The sequence below is a fragment of the Thunnus maccoyii genome, chromosome 6 (genome assembly GCF_910596095.1).
Source record: "Thunnus maccoyii chromosome 6, fThuMac1.1, whole genome shotgun sequence".
NCBI classification, from domain to species: Eukaryota; Metazoa; Chordata; class Actinopteri; order Scombriformes; family Scombridae; genus Thunnus; species Thunnus maccoyii.
In genome coordinates this window covers 4,176,743-4,202,594 of record NC_056538.1, presented here as the reverse complement: position 1 = coordinate 4,202,594, position 25,852 = coordinate 4,176,743, and the positions used below count along the sequence as shown (strand labels likewise).

The window sequence follows — 25,852 nt, the reverse complement described above, 5'->3', positions numbered from 1 at the left end:
GATAGAAAAATCTGTACCTTGCATCGTGTAGCATGTATGGTTATACGTTAGACGGCAGGGTCTCGCGGGTAACGGCAGGACAGAGTCATATGGATATCATGTGGAAGGGAGAGTTCTGTAAAGCTTTGTCTAGGTCTGGTGGGAATCTGTAAACAACTGAAAGGTGCTCCCCAAGGCCATCAACAATATATACCAGTGAATTTCCTTTCCTTCTTCAGAATTCTCCACAGAGACTCTGCGGACTCTCCGTGTCTGTAACATGTGTTCAACCAACCTCAGTCTATTGATCATTTATCTATCAACAGGGCACACCTGTTCATTGAAAAGCATCCAGGTGACGACCTCATGAAGCTGGTCAAGATAGTAAATAGTGTGCGAAGCTGTCATCAAGGCAAACAGTGGCTACTACTATTACTATTACTCTGAGTAATCTAAAATATGAGACATATTTTGGTTGAAAATGTAGAAAATAGTAAAAATAAAGAAAAACACTTGAATGAGTGGTTTCTTTCTCTGGTCTCGTGGCATTTATCACAGCCCACTTGACTGTTAAGGGTTAAACCGGTCTCAGTGTATGGATGTGGAGCCGCCGACACACTGTTTTATTGCCGTGCCTCTATAGGAGGTACCAGAACATGACCTGGTACACAGACAGACGGGGCATGTCAGCTCAGTCTATCTAACTGAGCTGCCTTCACTCAGTCTCACACTTTAAAAAAAAAAAACACACCCACTTTGTAATTACAAGCCAGCGGGACAAATGCCTTCTCACGCTGCCACAAACACATATAAAGGCTTTTTTTTTAAAAAGGACTTTGTCTCGGCAGTTTCATTCAGACTGGCAGACATGTTCAAGATGTCTACCGCCGTCCCCGTCCCCGTCCCCCCCCCGTTCAGTTTAGGAAACAACAAACAATGCGGTTGCCATGGGCTCATCTGGGCTTCCTGAGACCGCATGTCAGCGGCAGTTGAGACAGCCGACAGCCGAGTTACAGACAGTTCACTGAGATGGTTTACTGGCCTGGTTACTCCTCTTCTTCCAAACAAACAGGGAGATACTGCGATTGTTACATTCTCTTCCTCAAGGACATACAGCCAGTCAACATTTCATGAGGAACATTCAGTGATGATCATACTGATGAAATGATTTGTGAAGCTTTTACACACTGAGGTTCCTCAGTAAAATCTCCTACAAAACGACATGCTGTATAAAATCATATCTATTATTACTCTTCCAGCTGATCAAAGTTCTGCATTAGGCTGATTACACCAGACATATATTAACATCAAAAGAAATCTGAACACATTTATCAGACTTCTTGTGTAGCATGAATCCAAGGTTCATCAGTATCAGCGTGATTAATATGTCTCAGTATCACCAACTTATTGCCTCATTAATTACTTCCTCAGAATCCCTCTCACTCCTGCCAGGAGTCCTGAGCAAGACTCTGAGATCATATAATACATAGATGTGTTTAAGATCAAGTAACCACTGGAGTGGATGAACAAGACGTGGATTATAGATGTTTACAGATGTTTGGATTTCCTTTACCTGATGTAAAAACTGGTTTTAATGAACTTGTGACAGAATGGATGTCACTTTTAAAAGTTCTGTTCTCCTTAAAGGTCAAAGAGAATTTTACTGTCAATGCCATAGTGCCGCCACTAATATTATTGATTAATCTGAAGATTTCTTTACTCAAATGATCAATTCATGTTTGGTCAATAAAATGTCAGGAAATAATAAACAATGTCTGACATCATTTCCTAAAGCCTGAGGTGACCAGATATTCACTTTACTATCAACTAACCAAACAAAGCAACAAATCATCACAATTAAAAAGCTGAAAGTTTTTGCTAGAAAAAAAACACTACTGTCAATAAACTTATCTATCCATCGACTACTTGTTTCAGCTCTACAATGTGAACACATCATTACAATGTATTCATCTACATATCCTTCCATAGTTACATATTAACATAGCCGCTGCACATACACAAGGTCAGCCAAGGTAACCCTGGACCAGATGTGGTTGGTTCATTGCCTCGCTCAAGCCAACTAGCAGAGACGATTGGCGCTGTAGAAGTAAATACCAGCTACCCTCTGGTTGCTCCCAACAGGCCACATGCTGGTGCCAGCAGTGAACCACCAACACTGCCTCCACCCTAAAACCTGCAGGTACAAAGTGGACTGTCCTTTTTTGTTCTGACTGTAAAGCCGTCTGAAACTAATTTGTGATTTTGTTCTGTATGAATATAATTGACTTGACATAATTTGTTTTTCTAGGCCTTTCTGACATTTTATGGACTAAATATAATATCAAAAAATATTTAACAGATTTATAGAAAAAGAAAATAACCACTGGTGGCAGCCCTACTTCCAAGAGGGATTTGGAAACTGTGGTCAGGGATGACCTTATTTTTTGGAGGAATGATAAGGTCGGCATCGCAGTATCTGTCTAACCCTAAATAGCCTTGATTGTATGACAAATAAGCTATCAGGTAGAAAACAGTCTAGGAAAGTTCATTTAAAACTGACCCAAAGTCATGAGTTAAAAAGTTTTTCTAATTTCCAAATCAGCTCAAGAAATGAGAACACACCCTTTAATGTATGAAGTAAAAATGCTGTGACCTTGAAGTGAAAATGGTGTGATAAGTAGATGAATGAAATGTGTTCTTTCTAGATGTAAACTGAATCATGGTAGTTTCCTGGTGAGATGTGTTCCTCACTCACCAGTCTCTCCATTTCCTGTTCTCGTAGTCTCTCCTCCCTTTGTCGTCGGTGGTACTCCAGAAGCTCGTCCTCGTTGTCGCTGATCTCTGTGATGCTGTTCTTCCTTTCCCTCATCCCTGGGTGTGGTCTCCCTGCGGACATCTTCCTGTGGCTCCTGGGGCTGGACACAGGAGATGAGCCAGGCAGAGAACCAAGACTGTAAGCGGGCGACAGGGAATTCCCAAAACTCGCCTTCCGTACTCCCACACCACCACCACCACCCTCCATCATCAGAGAGGTAGGCGAGGGACTGCGGGCTCGGATGCCCCTGCTGCACACCGGCTCTTCGGATGTAGATCCGGTCTTGCGTCTGAGCCTGGGACTCTCTGGAACTACCTTGTTCAGACCCGAGGGGCTATCTGGAGTCCTTAAAGTGGGGATTGTCCCTGGGAGCGCCCCTGGGAGTACCGGGACCCCTCTCCGAGCCATGGAGGGACTAAGAGGCGGAAGCTCTCTCATACTGCTGCTCCCACCGCTGCCCCCGTTCAGCTCCATGTTTCTCCTGGACATGCGAGGGCTTTCGGGGGGCTGCAGTGAACGCGGATGCTGCTGGAGCGGGGATCCTTGGATAATGTGGACGATGGGGTCCAGAGGAGGCTGGAAGGCTCTAGTGGGTTGGGAAAGCTGCCTGGAGGGGCTTGAGGTGAGGGAGCGATCAGCTAGGCTGGTCTGCTCTCGGAAGGGGCTGGCAGGCCTTTCCTGAAGCACCGTGGTGGTCGTGTTCTTGGTCCTGGGGCTGGTGGGCGAGGGGGATGGAGAGGTTGGGAATTTGGGAGTGAGTCTGGGGCTACTTGGCACAATGTTTCTACTACTAAGAGATTCATTAGAAGACAGAAGTCGGGGGCTCTCTGAACCATCTTGGCCTAGTCCTCTGCGACTTGGCTTGGGGCTTGGAGGAGCCTCTGCTAAGACCTTCCTTTGCAGTCTGGGGCTTTCTTGTACCTTCTGACCCGCCCCACCGCTGCCGTAGTTAGGCAGTATGGTCCGTGGCTGTGGTACAGGTGGAGGCTGGGTGGTGAAGTTGTAGCTAGAGGAGCGTACAGGCACTGGTGGCAGAGAAGAACTCTGGTCCTGGGGTCCTCCACTAGGAGACGGGCTGGTAAAGCTCCCACTGCTGGCCGCTGAGGGGGAAGAGAGGGGGGAGAAGGGTGGGGATGTATTCTCATAGCTGGACCCCACGGACATGGCCCCTGGGCTGGTAGGAGGGGACAGCAGATACCTGCCCCCTCCATTGACCATGGGTGACAGGGGTGAGTGGGGAATGGCTTGGCCTCCAGGAGGCTTTTTGGCCTCTGAGGAGGAAGGCTGAGGGTCATCCATGACTAGGGAGTCCATGATGTCCTGGAGGTCCTTCTCGATAGAGCTGACAATTGCACTGTGCTCAGACTGGACTCTTTCTCCAGGAGCTGGGGGAGACTGGACTGGACTGCCCTGGTGATTCCCATTGACCAAGCTCTCCGTATCTAAAAGGGGGAGAAGACAGAAAACAACTGTCATTGCTGCCTTTGTGTTATAAAACAAAAAATACAAAAGTCAGGTTTAACATCTTGGGAGTCTAAATTATTCACCACCTCAAAATGCAAACAGCTTCTTAACTAGTGTTACAATGTCATTAAATGTCATACAGTGAAAATATGTACAGTATGTAGCAATATGTTGGAATAGTCTTGTCTTGAATACATAAAGAACTGACTATAGTGGCGCATCAAAAAACAGAGCCTTGTTCATTCATTTCAAGAGTGGACCCCACTGGTGAAGGGGGCCCTGATGCTGAGGGCTCTGGCACAAAAAAAGCAGGTTATTCCAACAATTAAGCTGAAGTTGGCAATGCAAGCCCACATTCCTGGAAGATTACTTTGTAACATGTAAAAGCGTAAATCAGCGTGAAGGAGAACATGACTGACTTGTAAAATTCAGTCTCATAATAAGACTTAAAACTAATGGATGCATTACTCAAACTGGTCTTGCTTCCACAAATACCTTCAATGACTCCTACTCTAAGTGTAAGAGTGTAGTATTGCAATATCTATGGATTACCCATTATGTATGAGGTCTAATGCAAATCTGCTGGATGACCTCACCTTACCTGTCTTTCTCTGAGCAATAATAGGGTGGACACCATAGCCTTGATGACTTTTTCATAACTTTCCATAACTAATTTGCGGTGATTTCATGACCATGAAATGTTCTTTCTTTCTGGTTTAGTTAGTTAGTCTTTCTATTTCCAGTCTTAACCTTGTCCTTAATATTTGAGAAATGTTCAAAATCCACGTTTTCCAGCCCAGCGTAGAAGCACCGCAAGACAGGTAAGGATGAGGGCAGAGGAGAGATTAAAGGAGGGAAGGACACAAACCAGGTGATGAACAGACAGACAGGCCTGTACGTTGGATAGGGATCAGGAGAAAATGTGCCTACATAACCCAATTACTGTGTGGCCCGAAAGCAACGTAGGACACAGACCGGGTAATCTAATCTTAACTGTCTCCCTCTAATGTCAGCATAGTAGATTATTACAACAGAAACGCACGGCCACGTGGGAGACTCACCAGCATGGCCTTGAGGTAGGGATCAGAGCACAGATCAGGTTTTATTAATGCTAAATGAAATCTGTTTAAATGGACTTGTTGCCTAAATGGAAACAGAACTGCAGAGCAATGGGGTCATCAGTATAAACACTGAGAAGTAATAGAAGACAACAGAAGAATAGAGCTGTCATGTCTGTTAGTGATGTAATAACATTAGAAATCATAAAAAGGACTGTGGAATGGAGCAAATGATAAGGATAGAGTAGAATACAGAGTAGAATAAAATAGTCAATTTGTCTCTTGCGATGATGATGTCAGAGCGAGATGTCCCAATAGCAAAACTGCTCTAAAATATAGAAGCTTCACAAATAATGCATTAGCTGTTCTTGTCCAACAGGGATGGGAGTAGCTTCCTGCATGCTCCTCTGTAATGACTCTGCCATACAATGAAGCCCTGTCTTTATGACAGCCTGACCACTATTCAATCTGAATACATGTTCATGGAAATGATACAGCATTAAGGTCTGCAGGCTGCCACTTCAGTACATTTCATTCGTTGAGCTGCGCGTTTATGTCAATGTCACGTCTTTTCTCACAGACAACAAACCGGATAGGTTCCTATGTACAGAGTCAAAAATGGGGGGGTGGGGTGACAAAAATAAATGTAACCGTTTGCTGAGGGAAAGCCTGTGCAATGATGTCATAGGATACAGACTATAGCCTTGAGTACACAGAGCCAAACTTCATTTGAAAATCAGGCAGTTTAATGTTAGCTTGCTTATCGATAAAACTGCGAGTCCGATATAATATGACTTATGACATTTCATCATATGCAAAGCTCTCTACAATTCGGCATCAATTTATTCATTTATTAACGCTAATTGCAATAAACATACGCTTTGTTCTTCTGACAATAGCTAGATGTATCCCATCAGAATACACTATTGTTATTTTGTGACCCAGTCAAAAAAAACGATTTTTTTCCCCGTATTAAGGTTAATGTGTGCTGAACAGAGAAGAAAATGCCACACCATCGTAAAAAGTATCCAGTGATGACATGCGTTGTGTGCATCTTTCCATAAAAGCAAATGAACATTAAACCGATGGATTTTTAATGGAGTTTGGCGTGTGACCGGTTCGTATCACTTTTCTCGTCCAAAGCGCAGGCATGAAGCAGTAGGTTACTCACATGAAGGAATAAAACTGCGACCCGGTGAGTTTCAGTACGGTTCACCTGCTATAGGACACACACACACTGAGGCTGACATCCTCCGGACACCGGTACCAGACCGGCTCTGACGGAGCCCTGCCGTGTCTGCCTGGCTCCACACACACCGAGGGAGATCACCGAGGTGATATTTCAGCCGGGGTTGGGCTGCTAGGCACCAGCGCTGCGTATGGTACCACTGCTGTCAAGTTACGTCCAACGTAACAGAGCTTTTCCGGTCAAAACCTTCAAAATAATGCCCGATTTAGTGTGTTTCCTCGTTAAAATACTTCATGTGCCGTCACGTAAGCTGCAGACACAAATATGTTTATGTATGTACGTATATGTACGTATATATGACAGACAGATAATGTATGGCACAAGCTACATTTAATTTCTGTCTAAATATAACCCACGTGTTTATACCTGTCATTACCCACTGAAGTAGTACAGCCACACTACAAAATATCTACCTCAATACAGCATACAGTACATTTATTAATGATGAAACGTTCAGATAAAAAAAACCCAGATCCTCTAGAGAAAGTAATTTTTCTAAAATGCAATATTGCATTTTTATTTTGAAGGCAAAAGTCTTATGTTTGTAACAAATTGTGGCTACTTTGACGTATCTCTTCCTGTCCAGGGTGATGTGAACCCTGTGTGTGAACCACTGCGAGATTTATAGCGCGGTTTTACAGAGTCACAGCAGTGGATTTTATGGCCTGTCACTGTTATTGTGTCTGTAATGTAGATTTTGTCAATTTAAGATGAGAGGAGGAGAGAAAGTATAAATTTATGCTTCATGCTACAATACAAATGCTGCTGCCAATAATGGCATTTAACTGGTGCAGGAAAATTACTTTCTGGATGAATTGGGCTGATATTGAATGTTCATTACAACGGATACAAGCCTGTTGTGGTTGTTCACATCCAGTGCCAATAACAGGCCACACTGTTGCTTTATAAAGTTAGTTTTGATCACCAGAAACAACACATTATGCACATCCTCCAATGTTCTGAGAGGAAACTGTCCTGAAAACAGAGTTTTTGATGGACTCCTTCTATTGGTCTCGTTTTATCCAAGCTGTCAGTATGCATATATACAGTAACAGCTGAAGCTGCGACTGCATTTTATTTGACCATAACTTTCACAAAAAAATCATAGAGACTTGTCTGCAAGAAAACGTTTGCGGTATCGAAATGCATCATCATCATCATTGAGTGTGGAAAAAATAAGGTAATTAATCAAAATAAACAACTTTAGATGGGTGGAGTTAAGAAGAGACTACTATGCCTTTTGGCTGAACTTTTCCACAAAAAATACTCACTAGAGATCCAATATGGTGAAATATTAAAAGGAAAAGAATGTCCTCGGGGATAGAAATGTGGGTTTTGACTGGTTTGGAACTGAAAAATAAGGGGCAGGAGCAAGGCGCTAAATGGTAAATAGATTTTCTTTGTTGTCCAAAATTGTCTGGTTCTATTTTACTGATGGGCACTTGTTTTCATTGCATAACTAAAAAAACATTTGAACATGAGAGATTCAACATGTGCTGGTGCCATACTGCAACCATAACTGCACCACAAACCTTCAGCCCTGCCTTCAGCGCAGACTGTCAAGCAGCCAGTGAGAGATACGGCAGCCAAATCACAGGGAGATAAAGGCCTTTTATTGAAAAGCAAGGCGAACACACAGAAGAAGGGTGGGAGGGTGCAGGAAGGGACAGAGGGGGGGACCAGGGAGGGAGGGTGGAGGGATGGCAGACAGTAGAATGGAACTGGAGGTTTATAAATAGTCTGTGAAAAAGATACTGTAACCCCAGCCATCGGACACTTTAAGTAAGCAGCTCAGAGCCACAAAGCCGCCTGCTGGCCTGGCAGAGAGGCACAGGAAATGTCCAATCAGTGGAGAGGTGGTAGCTGAAAGATGGCTGGCTGAAGACAAGCTGGTCAGTGGACCGTCACTGACCTGGCGAAGCTCGCCAAAACTAAACAACAGACAGGTGAATGTGACTGGCATCACAAAGCGACAGCAGCACTGCAGGGCTGTGTTTCACACGCTCTCATAAACAGACAGACAGGCCTGCACACAGATGCAGTACATTATATACTGAAAGATACTTTCTGTACAAATGTACAGGAGCAGTTGCACAGTGGGCCTTCATGAGAGGATATGTGTCACACAAAAAGTTAATGATAATATATAATAATAATAATATATAAAACTAGATAGCACGCTAGCAGAAAAGTCAAAATGAGTAGCTAAAAGTAATGATGGTTGAACCATCCAGCTGCTGACATTCCAAGAGGTTGTAGTAAGAATAGTAGTAGCAGCAGTAGTACAAAATGAAAAGTAGAATTAAACTTGACTACAAAAAAAAACTACTGAACAAAACCAAGAGACCACGCATAAAAAAAATCACAATTTTTCCAGTATGTCTTAAAACAACAGTCAGGTGTCCATATGAACAGTGAAAGTTGTGCTTTCAATGTAAGTGATGGAGGACAAAATCTACAGTGTGTCCACACAGTCATTTTGGGCAAAAATGCATTTAAAAGTTAATGTGAAGCTTATATGAGGCTTCAGCAGTCTGAGTTAGTCATATCAAGTGGATATCTGTTGAGCTGTGGTGGAAGTATAGTAACAAAAAGAGGGACTTTGGCACTAAAAAGACTGTAATGTTGAAAGATATCTACTTGATTTGACTCATTTGGACACTGAAGCTTCATATTAGCTTCAGATAAACTTTTAAATACATTTTTGCACAGAAGGAGGACTGTGGATTTTGTCCTCCATCACTTACATTGTATGTACATTATGAAGGGATCTTCTAATGGTCAGTATGAACAGGAGGAATGATTACAGCAAGAAAAACATGTTTCAATGTTCAATTGGGCTCCTGACTGTTGTTTTAGAACAGACTTGAAAAATTGAAAAATCCAATGAGAGACAGTTTAGGAGCCACAACATCAAAGTCAGAGTCTTGAGTTTAAATTCTGACATTCTGTAGAGCACAATTGTCAGTGTTGGTGGGAAGCTGGTGAGGGATCAGGTTGTTGCTGCACTAGCGACTCCTGCTGTTTGACTTGTCTCCTTGTGTCTACACTGTGCCCAGGCCAGCTATCAACAACGACTGCAAAAATAACAATATCACTGTGATTTTCTCAATGACCACCAAGAAATGTACCACTGGTTAAAGAAACTAATTTGGGAAACTGAAACCAGAGACATTCTTTCTTAAAAAACAAGTAATTGCTTAATAAAATAGTTGCCAATTAATGTTCTGTTGACTGATCAATTAATGGAGTAATTGTTGCAGCTCTAATCATATGGTGCTGCCCCAGCAACAAGCCTTAGTAAAAGAAAAAAAAAACAAAAAAAGGTGTATTTCTAATCTACTTAATTACTGAAATATGACCTTATCTGAGCTGACAAGTAAGGTTTTACTGCCCCACTCCACAAACTGACCACAATATATCTGCAGCAGTTAGTAAATCACTGTTTTATTTAAACAAGGAAATCTGGGTAATTTATATTCCATAAATTCCTGAATCCATAAATAAAAGTCAGTGAGTCAAATGAGTTCAACTGGGTTTACCCTCCGTAATAGCTCTGGCCCTTGAATCCATTCACAGATAACAAGTGTAATTGGAAGTCTTTCTAGATATCCAGATTATCATGGGAGTGGTATAAGCAGGATTCATCTGAATGCAACTCAGGAATGCATAATTGAGGAAAATGGTATGTTTCTAAACAACGGAAGGCTTTCATTACTGGATCAGGAAATCCACACCAGCCAGCATGCATGTGTGCTATACTTATCCCCCAGTGGCAGGTGGCGTCAACGGTAAAAAAGCAGGGAAATAACAAGATGCTATGACAGATCCGTGCTAGTAGAGCTGGACAAGAAAAGGTACACGTATAGTTGTGCAACTGCCAGGAGGAGCTTTCAACATACACACACACACACACACACAAGCAGCTGAAAACTTTGCCTGGAGATGTAGAGGAATGAGACGCTCATAAAACATGTATAGTGAGAACACCAGCATCAGGTCCCAGCTGGGCACCATTCAGGCTGCAGGGTTCAATGGGAACTGCATTATAAAGGCTGATACTGTCAACAATATTCTTATAACAGAGCCGCCATAACAGGCCAGTTTAATATTTATCTCATTTAATTATATGCAAATATGAGCATTTTGAAGACTAGAAAAGTAACACCAACTCTGTCCATTCTTTAAGTGAGTTTAAAGCCGGGATACTTAGTTGCTGCCTTTAAAGAAAAACTCATTCACAAAAACATCGACAAATAATTCAAATGAAAACATATAATGTGCAAATTACATTGCAATAACAGGCAGCCTTATGTAAGCCCAGTATTGTATACTTCATTTCCTCCACCCTTGGCAGTCTATAAAAAGGAGAAATGCCAGAGGTTTACTGCCGTGCAGACAGCCACCTGTAAAATATGTTGCTGCTCCACCTCACCACCAGGCTGTTGGGCTCTGAAACAAGCAGGCCCATTCATCCATATGGGCCAAACTGAAACTGGAACTTCAGGAGGGAAATGCTCTTTTTTAGGCTTTATTATTCATGGGACAAAAGGTCAGTGTGTTTTTATTCACACTGGGCCCGTGTATGTGGAAGAAGGAAACTCTGACATGACGTTTAGGGTTGCACCGCTGAGTGAAAACAGGTTGAAAATACAGTAAAACCTCTTAGTGAACGGGTGTAATATGAGCATGCATAAGCGGCGCTAGGACATCATGCTTGGAGGCTAAAAGCTTCCCCTAGAATCTTAATAGCGCCACCTATGTGAGCATGCCTGTGAGTGCCGCACAGTACCTGCACATAGTCTGTAGTCCCCGGTGGAGACGCTGCCTCCGTGCGGCATCATGCTCTTCATCCTAAAGGCTTCTTCAGGGTGGTTGAAGCGGAAGAAGGCCGACTGGCCAAAACACAGCATACAGCCTGGAAAACAGCAGATACATATGGATTCATTTAATTTCAAAGCACCATCAAGGATGTACAAAAAAAAAAAAGAGCAGTTTAAAGGAATCCCCCGGGGGTTTGGAAGATTGTCTGAAAATGTATTTGGTCAGTTTATCTCACTAAGCATACAGTAACATAAACAAAAGTATTAGCGAGGCAGACTAGAAGTCTCCGGTGTACACAGGAATAATTTAAATATTTCAAGAAACAGTCTGACATTCTGTTAAACACACTTCTTTGTTTTTCTTGTCGAGGGTAAGATTGATACCGCTCTCAAGTTTGTACACTAAGTATGAAAGCTAGGGCCAGCAGGCGATTAGCTTAACTTAACATTCAGGCTGGAAGCAGGGGGAAAGGTAAAAAAATGCACCTACATTTTGCTAATTTAAAAAAAATATTTATAGGACATAACTCCCCATAAAACTAGAACTTGTGGTTTTTACATTTCTGTTTGTGTACAGATTTATAGGTGTTGGTAGGCACATTTTTTTACCATTGGAGAGAGCCAGGATAGTTGTTCCCTCGTCTTTAGGCTAAACTATGCTAACTGCCTGCTAGCTGTAGCTTCATATCTAGCATACAGACATGACATCAGTGTCTTCTAACTCTTGGAAAGAAAGCAAATAACAGTATTTCCAAAACTTTTCCCACAAGTATACCAATGGAACAAAAAACTTTGTGTTTGACTTCTATCAGCATTCAGAGCTGGACAGAGACAAAGAGGATGGTCAACATAGAGAGCAGACAGCTAAATGAGGTGAATAACAGATATCAAAGTCGTTCTGACAGCGTCGGGGGGGAAAGTAGTGCAGAGGGCTAAAACAGAAACCAAGAGAACAGACAGGCTGTGCTGACTCAGACTACACTGTGTTCACTATCATCCACACAAACACACAGAAAAAAACAAAGCATGAGGGCACAGAGTCCTTTACCACTATGTCAAAGTCCTGATTGAAGACACTTTGAGCTGATAGACTTTGATGAGAAACAAATGCAGCCAGTGAAGAAGACAAAGTGGGACATGAGGAGCGTTAAAGTGTAATAGAAGTTTGGGCTTGTGTCTGTTTTTCAAAAGATTCTCCAGATTTTTAATTCTTGGAAAACAGGAAGCTAAAAAGTACAAATTAAATTTGTAATTAATAAAAACACCCCAAGCTTCCCCTTAACTATCACATAAGTCTGTCTTCTCTCGCTAAATGAAATCCCATAGGTTCAGACAGTGGAGCTATCTGGTGTGCTTTGCCCTGACATCCTGCTCCTACAGGAAATACATCCAATTAAGGAGATAAGATGCTCATTAAATGCTGTTTCAGCAGATATTTAAGCCCACAGTAAAGGAAGTAAAGCGATGACAGGCTGACGCTTTTATTTGAAAAGTATCAAATGATTAATGTCAGGTAAAGAAAGGATATTTAATATGTCAGAAGTTCAGTGGCTGTGGCAAATGGATCATCTCAACACTGTCAGGTTGGCTGTCACACACATTAGGTTAGAAGTTATATATGCTTGGAACTCTTTAAAGACGCTATAATCAATATTTTTATAATAAAAATAAATCAAATGACTATGTGTAATGTGAAAGGTGGCGCTTGTAGTGACAAACCCACAGAGAATTATTACTTGACTGAGCAATTCCCTTCACTTCGAAGGAGCGTTTTAGTGTCTTTCAGCTTACTTTTTTGATTCACTCTCACGGCTCTCACCAACCTCATTTCCAGCCACAGCAGATATAACCTTTAAAAATCACTACTCAAGTAGAACCAAACAGCGGACAGTTAGCGACTAGCTGGTGAACATAGTGGAGCATTTAGCAGCTAAAGAGCCAGATATTTCTCTCAGGAGTTGGTGGAAACCAAATCAGAGCTAAAAGGAGTGTGAATATTGGACTTCTATTCATCAGATGGACACAAACATGACTCCATGTGAATGCTAATGTTGCTTCATATATGCTGGATGTGTAAATAATCAGCTGTTTGTTAACACATTAGCTATATCAACTTAAAACCTAATAGTAAGTTGCCCAGTGCTGCTTTGAAATGTCACATGCAGAGATGTACTTTAAAGCACTCGCAAATCTTCCCATGATGCACTATTGTTTAAGGAAAAAGCCATTCTTCATGTGATGATGTTTGATTGTGTCCACCCCTGTATACTCACTGTCAAAAATGAAGATTAAAATACACTAATATTGTTTTTGATTATAGGTGTCCTCAATGTGAAGCAGCAGGTAAACAAATTACAACAACCATTTGTCACAAACTGACAGGGGTTGATCCTCATGGAGATGAGAGCTGCATCCACTTACAGGACACACTCAGTCTCTATGGTAATATCAGTCACATCCACTTACCATCCAGGTTTGAAATGTCAAAACACATTACGCACATAACTAATTCAGCCCCTTCATGTGCCACGAGCTGGCTAACAGATAAGAAATCACATGTTTTATTGCTTTGCTCAATATAGCACCATTGTCCTGCTGCGATTACGAGGTAAAGGTCTTCCGGACGGAGCACAGATAAGATCCCCCTGCCTGTCGTCAGCGGAGAACATGAGGCCTGAGGTAAAGACGGAAAGTTCTCCCATCACACGGGAGGCTTTGGTGATGTGCGACAAAGCCAGATGCCCTTTTTTATTCTAAACAGACACACATTGACAGCTTGGGAAAGAAACCAGTTGATTACATCACAAGCTGTGGGCGAGGGACACGAGCGAGGGACGGCAATGGAAAATATGTGTTTGTTCAGTTTTCACAGGTGGAGGTTATGTGTGACCCACAGGTGGCAGCTGCAAAAAAAAAAAAAAAAAGACGCCACTGCAATTTACACGCAACAAACCAGTCTGACAAGAAAATATGACCTTTACTATTTCTTCTATTACTCTTGTTTTTATTTCATCTCTTTTAGAGTGTGAGACCAGATTTTACCTCCCAACACAGATCTGCAATTACCAGCTTTTCATTCATTTTAACAGTTTTTCTTTCCCTAACCTTCACCATACTCTAGTTGCATTCACAGATCTTGCAGAAACCGAGAATTTTTAAATTGTTGAAGGCTGGTGGATTGAAGCCTGGACCTTCTTCTTGCTGTGAGTGCAAACCACGCTTGTACAATTGATAGTTTTTATTTTTTGTCATGGTTCAAAACTGTGTCAGGGAAAATTACTCAGTTTCTTGTTTATACAGCAACAGCAAAGGCTTTGGTACCCACTTAGAACAATTTGCAGACATTTACATTCTTCTATATGCAACCTGAACTCACACATCCTGTGCACTCAGTGTCTTCTGCACACAACTTTAAGCTTGTGAGGAACTGCTGACACGTAAAGCGGTGGTGCTAAATACCAGTTAAATTGATAGTTCATATTAGTGTCTGCACAAGTAGGTTTTTTTTTCGCTTATTTGCATTAGTATTACTTTTTTCGCCCTCGGTATCTGTATGTGAGGTGGTGACAGAGCCCTGTCTTTTAAATTTCCATCAGCGTTCCTTTCAGTGGTCACGACACCATCCTCGACATAATTTTGGTCGGGTTATTTTCCGCAGTCCAAATTGTTGAATGTTCCTGTCGATATTTGGAAGTCTCATCAGTGGGGGGAAAATGAGCGCAGAATATCAGTTAGGGTTATGAGAGGAAAAACAAAAAAAAAAAAAAAAAAAAAAAAAGATGCTGAATAGGACGTTTGTAGACAGTCATCAGGACGTTCATACCGCGGTCTGCCGAGCCACGTCAGCTCAGCCGCCGTGTCTTCATGCTCTCCGCTTCGGCACAGTCATCCGACTCCCTCACCCCTCACCCTCACCCTCACCTAGCTTTCTGTTTCCTCGGGATTCTGCCAGCAGCTCTCTCTCTCTCTCTCTCTCTCTCTCTCCCCACCTCTCGGCCTCCCTGACTCACAGCACACACTCCTCTTCTTCTGACTTGCACTAGCACGATCTCCCCGTTGAGGATCAGTTCAGTCGCTTCCACTGAAAACTGTCTGGTTAAAAGAACATGGCTTGAAGCGGCGTGTATCTGACACGGTCATGACAAACTCATCTCTCACTCTGGGAGCTGGAAGGGGGGGGGAGATTGGTGACGGCTCTGTTGCACACTGAGTCATTTTTACTCAGCACTTCTGTCACACAGTGATGTTAAGAGTTTGAAGGAAAAACTATGATGACTTGTTAATAATTACACCTGGTTTTAGAATATACTGAGCCAATTTTGTATTAATTGGCTCAGTTAAAGTTAAAAGACCAGTCAAACATCACCCATGCTGTAAGCGCGTGTGAGTATATCACACACAGCATGTAAAGCATTGCTGCTCTGTTCAGTGCGTGTGTGTGTGTGTGTGTGTGTGTGTGGTGTCACTGCCAGGAGAGAGGCCACCAGGGCTTAGCACATGATGAGTCAGCAAAACAGAGAGCACACATACACCACCAGCAGCGTTTAGACTCCGGGGGATCCTGTCCTATCTCCTATCTACTCACTAAAACCTGTCTGTCACTAACCTCAATAAATATCCTTATACACTTCTAACTGAATGTCATATTTTGCCTTTCTGTTTACCCTCTTTTATATTAATTATAGTAGACTGGATATTACAAATGCCTCAAATATATATCAACAGCACCATAAATTACAGCCTCTTAAATGACCATAAAGTTGAATCAACACCTCAGTAAACAGTTCATCAAAATCTGAATATTCTAACCTTCATGAAGGTTCCATGCAGGACTGTTGTCTTAGACTGCATTCAATCAAATAATCTGACAAATGAGCATGCAGTATACTTTACTTACTTTACTACCAATGATCGCCTTGGATTTAATTCATCTGAACAACTGTATAGCAAGTGAACTCACATCAAAAAACACTACAAACACAAGCAAAATGCAGCTCAGTGTCTCTTCCTCTTTGATTCACTGTGTGTTCTGATTTGTATCGGGTGTTAACAGTTGTGAAAGAACCCAAAGATCCTGCACGCTGTTGATCACTTGTCCTCACTGAACCATTAAACTGGCTGCATGTCAGTAGGTCGACCAGCTGAGTAACAAGTCAGAGCCTGGTGCTCTGGTCCTGCTCTGTCTCTGTTTGACTGGTAGGAAGAAGATTCCTTGTGGTTTATCCAAATAAAAACTGCTTATAAATACAGGAGAGCTGTGGTTGTGTTCATGGTGAAAACAGACATAATCACGGTAATGGAAATGATTGGCGGTATTGTTACCATCATAATGACTCACCGCTGTATATAGTAAATACACACATGCGCCGTGAGTGAAACAAAACAAACTGCAATCAGGGCAAAGATGAAGAGTTGGATTCTTTAACAAATTAGCCCAAAATATGTCATAGCAGCCTTCCATTTACTCATTTAGACATTCACAGTGCCACTCTATTTCCTGTTTATATCTCCTATTTTTCTTTTCTTTCTCCATCTACTATCCTAAAATATATATCTCAGCATTTAACATTCTCTCATACCGGTTAATTTACTGAGACTTCATAATATCCCTGCACATTTTCTAAAAAAAGAATGTTTGACATTTTTGAGACAGACAGTCAATAAACCAGGAAAACAGACCTTTAAGTTTTCAATAATAAAACTGATGTATGATTGAATCACAAAGCAAAGCGGATGTCATTACCATCAATATATGGGCTGCAGCCAAACGGGCGATATCTTCCTAATCAATCCATCTGCTTTAAGCTTTCAGTGAAATGCTGGCGGTGAAGTCCATTACTGGCAGTCTCTTGATGCCAATTAGCACTCAATCAATCCAGCTATTACAACACGCCGCAGCTACTTATCACGATGGATTCACCCGCAGCGAGGAGACACACTTCAGGGAACGACACACAACAGATCTTGACAAAATAACTGTAGATTTATGGTCCTGTGAGACACAGAGAATATATCCAGGTCTCTGGAAACGGTTGGGGATATGGAGATGCTCTAAATGGGCCGTGTATCATATTCAGAGGGGGAGGTTAAGATCATAAATCATACAGTTATTCATTAGAGAGCGTGCATGCAATGTTGACACAGAGATACTGCGGTGCTTCATTTTGCAATTACAAGAATGAAAGGTCATTTAATGAAAGCGTCGGGTGTGAAGTCAATAAACTGAGAGGTCTGCTGGGACGTTTCCAACAACATTTAAAGGCGTAATATGTAAGATTTATGTACGAATTTCAGTTTAAAACATTCAAAAAATTAACTAAAATTATCATCAGGTTGTGAAGAAATAACAGTTTTGACATTATTCAAAGATCTCCATGTATTGTGTTGCAGAGGTATCTACTGAATTTAGCATGCTAACCAGCTAGCCCTGGCCCGTCATGTCTCGTAATACCACTTGTACCTCAAGAGGCGACAGTGAGTCACTGTAGCGTCAAGTCTGCCCTCAATCCAACATGAAAGGATGAAGAAGCAGCACTTCCTCTTCTAGGATAGATTTATTCAAGCAAACGCAGCTCAATGTTAGCACTGCATTGATATTGCTATCATCCTAGTTACCTGGTTTGCTAGCTAACAGAACACTGATAATGCACTATTGATTCTGTGCTAATGTAGCATAGCATAACGTAACAGACACCCCGACTTTCTGGTGATATGCTGCCCCCAACTGGTTTGGAGTGTGGAGAACGGGTTCGACAATTCTTACATATTGCACCTTTAAGATCACTAAATAAAATATTCTAGAAGGAGCAGACAGGACAGGAGTTTGTCAGGCTAGTTTATCTGAACTGTGGGTTCGTGGAGAGAGTGCCTGTTTCTGCTCCCACACACACCGGTCTCCACCCAAACAATGTTTTGTTGGTTTTTTTTTAACCACCTTATCTCCAGCACAAAGCAAATCTGCTGCAGACGTGCTGTTGCCATATTAAACAGACCACTGGGCGGGGCGGTTAATGAGACTTGAGAGATGCCAAACAAACTCTTACCACGCAGAGAAATTAACCACACCCCAAACCACAAAGTCCTTTATTTAAACAAGAAGGGAATCAAGTGAAAGACATTCAGGATGAGTCCATGTTTCTGTCATGTCTTGATGTTGCTCAACACTTTCATGACTTTATCTTCAGCTGCAGTTATCTCCTCCACATCCACATCCAGGTGTCCAGATGGCACCTAGTTAATTAGCAGTGAATTAAGGTACAATATTGTACAAGTATTCTTTCTCAAAAAATGCCTTCAGCTCACTTCATGAACTAACTTCCGATACCCCATCAGGCTCCTGTGTCTCTCAAGGTGGCTTGAGTTTAAACTTGTGAGGCCTCTTCTTCAAAAAGGTCACATTCCCTACAGTGATCAGTCATCGTAGGAGCCAATCAGCTGGGACGACAGGAAAGGTGAACCCAGGGGTGATGGAGGTTGAGCTCTCTGGTGATCAACTTTCCCCACGGCGGGGAGGGTGGTCCCTTTCACCTTCGGAAATTAAGTTTCAAAAGTTGCAGCTAGCTGTAAACCCTGGTTTACAGCTAGGCTTTTGGGGTAAATGAAGGACAAATGTTGAAACGCATGCTCTGGGCTTGATTGAGATAGAAAACCACTGAATGGGTTTTCTACAGATTAAGATCTGCATGTTCAAACTCTTTCTAATCAACTATTTCATACTGAAAGTGATGGTTTGGGTCTTTGCAGGCACACAGATTTACTGAAAGCCTTCTTTCTCCTTCCTATCTGTGTAACAGAAAATGAAAACATGGATCTTGTTTTTATGTGTTTATTGGTGAGGCGTTGCCATTAAATACTTTTTGGCCGGTAGAACAAGATATAAACAAAATATTGATATATTATCACAGTATAAAGTTGATAATAGCTAATATGTTAGCAAACAGTTCCCTAATTGCACATCCAGCACACATGTTGCAACATTATCATTCATTCATATCAGTCATGTTTGTGTCCATCTGATGAATGTTAAGTCCAACACTCCCTCTCCTTTAGCTCTGTTTTGATGTCCACAAACTCCTGAGAGAAATATCTGCTTGTTTAGCTGCCAAATGCTCCACTGTTCACCAGCTAGCTGCTAACTTTAACTGTCTGCTGTTTGTGAGTAGCATACAGTGGGTCACAGAGCTTTCTGGCTGAAAACAGCTGCCTGCTGTACTATGGCTGGAAATAAGCTTGATGGGAGCAGTGAGACTGAATCAAACAGTAGAAGAACATAGAAGGGGGTTTAAAAATACGGTCATCCTACTTAAAGGCATTTATAAAAGTCCAACCAATAAAAGCATCACAGATTTTTGAGAAATTCTGCCCTTCCAGTCAACTCAAACTGTGTTTCTCTAGGCATGTGAGACCTAGTTTACCCTGTTATATATAGTACTTTACTTAAGGAGGCAAAATACCATTTAACTTGGACTTTAAACACTACTTAGGCAGCATGGCTCAGCCTAATTTACATTAAATTTCTGTCTTTTATAAGTACACACTGTTCCTAATCAGGTAACAATTGCTGTTCTGCACAAATTTCACACACATTTTTCACTGTGTAAGAAAGGAAAGATGTAAATGACTTTAGGTCCTTGTATTATGATGTGATGGTTATGTAAAAATGTATTTTGGAGGAGCTGGACTGTAAAAATCAGAATACTTAATTGGGCTCTATTGGGCAGAGGGTGTAAATCACTAATCCATTTCCAACTCAAAATAACAAACTTGACTTCTATAAACCAAACACCAACAGCTCATGAACAGTGATTTACTTGTTTTCATGTGCGGCAGTAAAATATCTGTTCTTGTCTTTCTTCCCCTCTTCATAAGCATGTCAGGATTCTTCCAACAAGCAGCGGTTCACAAACATCTCAGGATTAGTTTTTCTCCAAAGGCTGAGCTCAGCGAAATGAGCTGCGGTAGAAACTGAGATCTGTTTAATCAGCGGCCGCTCTTCCAACACTTTCCAACGGGAAAATATGACACGTTGCCATTTTCGTAATTACAATGCATGAAGTCATTTCGGAAAAGGACAGGCAATGTTCGGATTGGCTTCACAAAGGGGAGGATGAGTGGAGGAGTGTGTGTGTGTGTGTGTGTGTGTGTGTGTGTGAAATCCCTTCCAGTTAATCAGTTAGATTGATTCCCTGACCGGTGTGAGAGAGAACAATTTCTCCCTCAACACTGCAGGAACGATAAGTCTAATCACCTTCATCTCCGTGAGTGCACTCTAAGTATTACTGCGAGAACAGCATCTTTCAGCCCCGCTCCTTCCTGAGAGAGGCTCCGTCTGAACCGAGAATCAACCACATACAAAAACATAAATCCATTCTGAAAAGTGCTTGATCATTAAAGAATTTGAGGGTTGTCGTGTATTATGTCACGAAGCTTTCAGTAAGGAACGCCTTCAGGACCGAGGAGAACACATAAAGATCATCACTCTGCCTTCTCACAAGGACACCATAACCCCACTCTAATAAAACTGCAGAAACACTTAAGTGGATTATACAGCCCATAATGCAAACAAGGACTGATACAGATTGAGTCAAGGTGAACATCTATATTTAGAACTTGCCAGTCAGCAAAATAAAAAAAACACAAGGGCCCCTTTCTGAGACAAATCAAGTATTTTGTTCTTTAAGGTGCACCAGTAAGAGGATACTAAATCTCTTCTATGGTATGGAGGATCTGTAATGCCAATACTCTTAAAATGAGCTTTAAAGTTGATTATTTTTCAATTTTGTCTATAAATCAGAAAATAGTGAAAAATGTCCATACAAATTGCTTGTTTTGTCTAGCTTATATACATATACAATTTAAAATGATATAACAACAAATCTTTACATATGAGATGCTGGAACTTGGAAATGTTGGGTATTCTTGCTTGACAAATTTTCCAATGCCTTGAACTCCAAAAATACATTGCAACTACAGGCTAGGTCTTATTTAGTATCCACTAAACTGTGTCAGTAGAAAACTGTTAAAAATTAGCTCAGCTTGGTCATTTATTAAAGTCTTCCTCCACTCAAAAATGTGTTTTTTCCTTCTTGTTCCCACAATCGGATGTTTAGCGCTTCACTGTGCAGAATGATGTATGTGCAGTTTGACACTGGAAGGAAAGTTTCTCTGCTAGTAGAAAATCTGATTTTAAAGGGTCTATGGGCAGGATCTGTGACATCACAACTAGCCTGGAAGCTAATTGTGGTCCAGTATTCAACTGACATAAGTGTGATGTGGAAACTTGAAGCCTCCAGTGCACAAACACTGTGAACAGACTTTACAGTGAAATCAGAGACATCTTGTGTCCAGCAGTTACATTTTTGATTAAATATATTTACATATTTTTTAATGAGGGAGAGGGAGTAGATGTGGTACTTATACTATTTTGTTGAAAAATGATATTAAACACACATTATTTTTCTACACAGAGCATATTTGTATGTCTTAATACATGTCTGGAGGGGGTCTTTTGTTTTAGTTAAGTCCCTTTTAAGTATTTAAGCCACAATTAAGTATTTTAACAGGCAGTAAATTTCATTGTTTTTCAATGTTGTCAATAAAATGTCAGAAAATAGTGAAAAAAGCCCATCATTAATTGCTTGTCTAGTCAACAATCCAAAACCCAAATATATTCAAATTACAATGATATAACAACAAATCCTCACATATGAGGATTATTATTATTATTATTATTATATGAGGATGAGCTGGAAACACAAAATGTTTGGTATTTTTGCTTGATCCATTTTCAGCACTGAAGACTAACAAACTCATGAACCTGTGTCTTTTTTAGTATCCACTAAACAGTTTCTGTAGAAAACTGTATAATTTGTTAAATTTATACTTATATATACTTATACTGTATCTTATTATTTTCATACTGTCTATTTTACTCAGGCAAAAGATTACAAATGAGTTAGGAACACATTAATCACTGATGCACAAGAGAAGTTTGGCCTTGTAGAATAATGTAACACAGCAAAGTAAAGTGCTGTTTAAAAAAAAAAAACAAGGCATTGTATTGACATCTGTGTAGAAATAGAAACGACTGATAGAATGAAAAAACTGACAAAGAATGGCTGAAATCCAACCAATCAGTGCAGTTGTGAGTATTTGAACTAGAAAGCCTCCATTCAACAGGTTTAGCTTATTTGAATTAAAGAGGATGCTGTTGTCAGCCAATCAGGGTCCAGTATTATGACTGTTCTACCTGTGGAGGATTTTAAATTTGAAATTCATTCAATAAATGAACGAATTTTCTTTGAAATATATAAAAGACATTTAACCCCAGTAATCTATAAAACAGAAAATGAATGAAAGCTGAAAAAGGTGCAACCTTTAAAATGAACTCCATTTAAAAACTATGTACTTAATACCAGAGCTGACAACAGTAATCAGAACAAAACCGTTGGGAGTATTCCTTTGGGACCACTTGGGCCAATCAGTGTTAATGCCACATCATGCCTCAAGGGTATTGTGGCATTAAAAGATTAAGCGGTGGTTAGCAGCCCTGGTCCGTTGAACCTATCTGAAATGTGTCTGTGGACCAAATATTCCATCATGTCTCTAATAACATCTCTCTGTGTTTTTTTTCCTTCGCTCTGGTATGACCACATTAAATCTTTCCAGTGCGTCGGCTTAGCCTCAAGTACATTTCCCAGAAGATTAGATCAGAGGATCCAAAGGTGGTCAGAGCGAGAACGCTTCACATTCTACTAGAATGAGTTCATGTAGAGTCCGGAGAGTTTATTATAAAAGTCTTACTTACTCTTATCATGATATTACAGAGAAATGCTGTTACATAAATACATGCTAATGACTAAAGGTTAGTATGGCTTTGCTTTCTGGAGTAGCACATCATGGATGTGGCCTTCAATCCGGCTCATCACTGCTGTCATGTTATTCACTCTCTGCCATTCTCCCTGTCTGTGGCTGTGAAAACATATTCCATCTAATGCAAACATGTTCATCCACACACCAGAGTGAAAAGAAAGTGCAGATGGAAAGAAAAAGGAAAAATACTAGTATTTGGGTAGTTTGTACAGTAGCTTTTTTTGGGTTTTTTCTTCATTGAAGAAGTTTCAGTAAATGATGCTTGTTCTTTTTTCTGTTTAACTATGATGTCACCTCTCATATCGCCCACCCAGTCCTCCTTCTGTTTAACTAACCAGAGACATGAAATTCATCAGAATTTCTGCGTACTTAGAGATGTTTTTCCAGAAAAGACCAACCCAATGACAGAATCACTGTTTCATTAAAGCACAGTGATCTATTTATTATTTCTTAAAGAGTGCAAATCTAGCCTGAAAATCTGACTGTATTGCCATTTCATTTCATTTATTCAGCCTGACTTTGTTTTCGTGTTAAATGATTTCTGTGTGGAGGGTAATTTGTTTTATTTCTCCATCTGTATGGAGTCATAAATCTGTTCTAGCAGTGACACAGAGGCTGTGCTATTAGAGGTTAGGAGCAATTAACTAAGACTTAGATCATCAAAGAAAATCTGGCGATTTAAAAGTTATTTATGTAAATCAGCTTACAACAACAAGCAACCTCCAAACCTTGGATTAGACGATTATTTCTACAAGTGACAGAAACAGCCAACAATGGACGCAACAACAGGCCTGTTAAAATAGCTGAATAAATCAGAGATGTAACAGGATAGTAAAAAGCTGCAAGTAGAAGAAATTTCTGATGTCTTTAAAGTGAGAATAAGTAAATTCTCTGAACCATTTCTTTTTTTTTTCAAAAGTCTGTCTGGCTTTAAAGTCAAATCCCATCACATCTAAAGGGAGCTTACATGTCCAGAGCTGTTTACAGCATGTAAGTCTGCTCTTTACAAAAGGCTGAAGAAAATCTAAAAAAGGTGCAGTTCAGAACTTGTTTTCCACTTGATACCATGTTGAGAGCGCTACACACTTTAGCAGCTGAGAAAGTCTGCCTCCCTGTGATTCAGACAGCAGAATATTACCATAACATCCTGAAGCCGTATAATTATGGAGCTTCGCTACACTTCTCTCCATTCATCCTGTCAGCCGAAATGCATTCTCCTCACCAAGACTCCAGTAACTGTAACTTTTTATTCATTATCAGTTAACTATAAATGAACAACTTCTGTGATTTCACTGTTGTGCGCAACAAACAAAAGGTGTCGCCATTAAACCACCAGCGTGGGACGTCACTAAAGTGGCGGAGGAGCTGCAGACAAAGGGATGCCCAAAACTATGGCTGACAGTTGCTATGGAAAGCTGATGGTTTACAGCCTAAGCAAAGGCCAGGGAGTCAAACCCACCAGTTAATCAATGACTGCCTTTTGCCGAGCCAAGGGCCATCAAACACAGACGCACATACCAGAGGAAGATATGGGACTGGTTTGAAGGGAGTACAGAGGAGGAGGAGGAGGAGGAGGAGGAGGAGGAGGGACGGTCTAACCCTGCATTCCCATCATGTGGGAATAACGTCTGAACAAATAAAAGGTTGGAAAGAAATGATTTGGAAGAAGTGATCACATGTTCAGACCAGTCTGACGCCAGCGAGATGCCACGATGGAAGATATCTGTGGACAGTGGTTGCTCCTGGGCAGCTGCTTCGCACACATGCTTTTGAGTTTATGTTGTGCGGCAAATTCAATTAGAATGTGGGTCACATACAAAAATCCAGTAAATAGGGTTGTGTCCTACCACGGCATTTTACAAACTGTGACCATAAAGTAACATAAGGAATGCAAATATTGCATTTTGCTGAGGTGGTTTGAGAATAATCTCTCAATTCAGACTTTCTGAAATTAAATTTAAATTGAATTAAGTCTATCACCAAACCCTGAGGTCCTAAGTAACATTCACCACAGAAGAGTTGAGAGAAGCTCACATCAATAACCTCAGAAAGCGTAGTGTCTAATGTAATTCACTACAATGATGCCTCTTATGTTTGAAAGAACTGTTCATAGTGCTACACAGACATGTGGTGTGAATACAATTAACATGACAAGAATGTGACACATGCATGTGACGAATGTAATTACTGATGGAAGGGTTCGAAGAACCCTAGTTCAAAATCAATCCTCTTTAAGAATGGGATTTCCGGACTCATGACAGTTAAAGCGGTCCTCCAGTGATTTAGTATTGTACTCTGCTGAAGTTGAGGGGCTCGCAAGAGACAAGTTTTAAAAAACAGTGGTCAAAATCAAAGCAGTAAAGGCTGAGATATCCTGACTTTTAGCCCCTAGTATGGGCCGAGCTTTCGAAAAATGCTGAATCATACATTTCCCACAATGCAACTGGATAGTATCTTTCATTAGACCCTGATGACATCATCAGAGAAAGTCCCTCCAGCTCCACTGAAGCTAATATAAAACTGTTACGACAGGCAATGCTGAGTAAACTGAACCTCATGTGTAAAATTGGTAGATTGCCCCTTTAAAAACACT

The 25,852-nt window shown here is 41.0% G+C and overlaps 1 protein-coding gene across 15 annotated transcripts in view; it reads right to left on the bottom strand.

The window, feature by feature from the left end:
* Positions 1-25,852, bottom strand: part of phldb1b (pleckstrin homology-like domain, family B, member 1b) — a 105,848-nt gene that overhangs the window by 46,375 nt on the left and 33,621 nt on the right. For all 15 annotated transcript variants that reach the window (XM_042414792.1, XM_042414794.1, XM_042414796.1 and 12 more), the window contains 2 exons: positions 11,358-11,483; positions 2,735-4,236 (listed from right to left, as the gene is read on the bottom strand). In XM_042414792.1, coding sequence (XP_042270726.1) covers positions 2,735-4,236; positions 11,358-11,483 — 1,628 coding nt within the window. The remainder of the gene's footprint in view (positions 1-2,734; positions 4,237-11,357; positions 11,484-25,852) is intronic.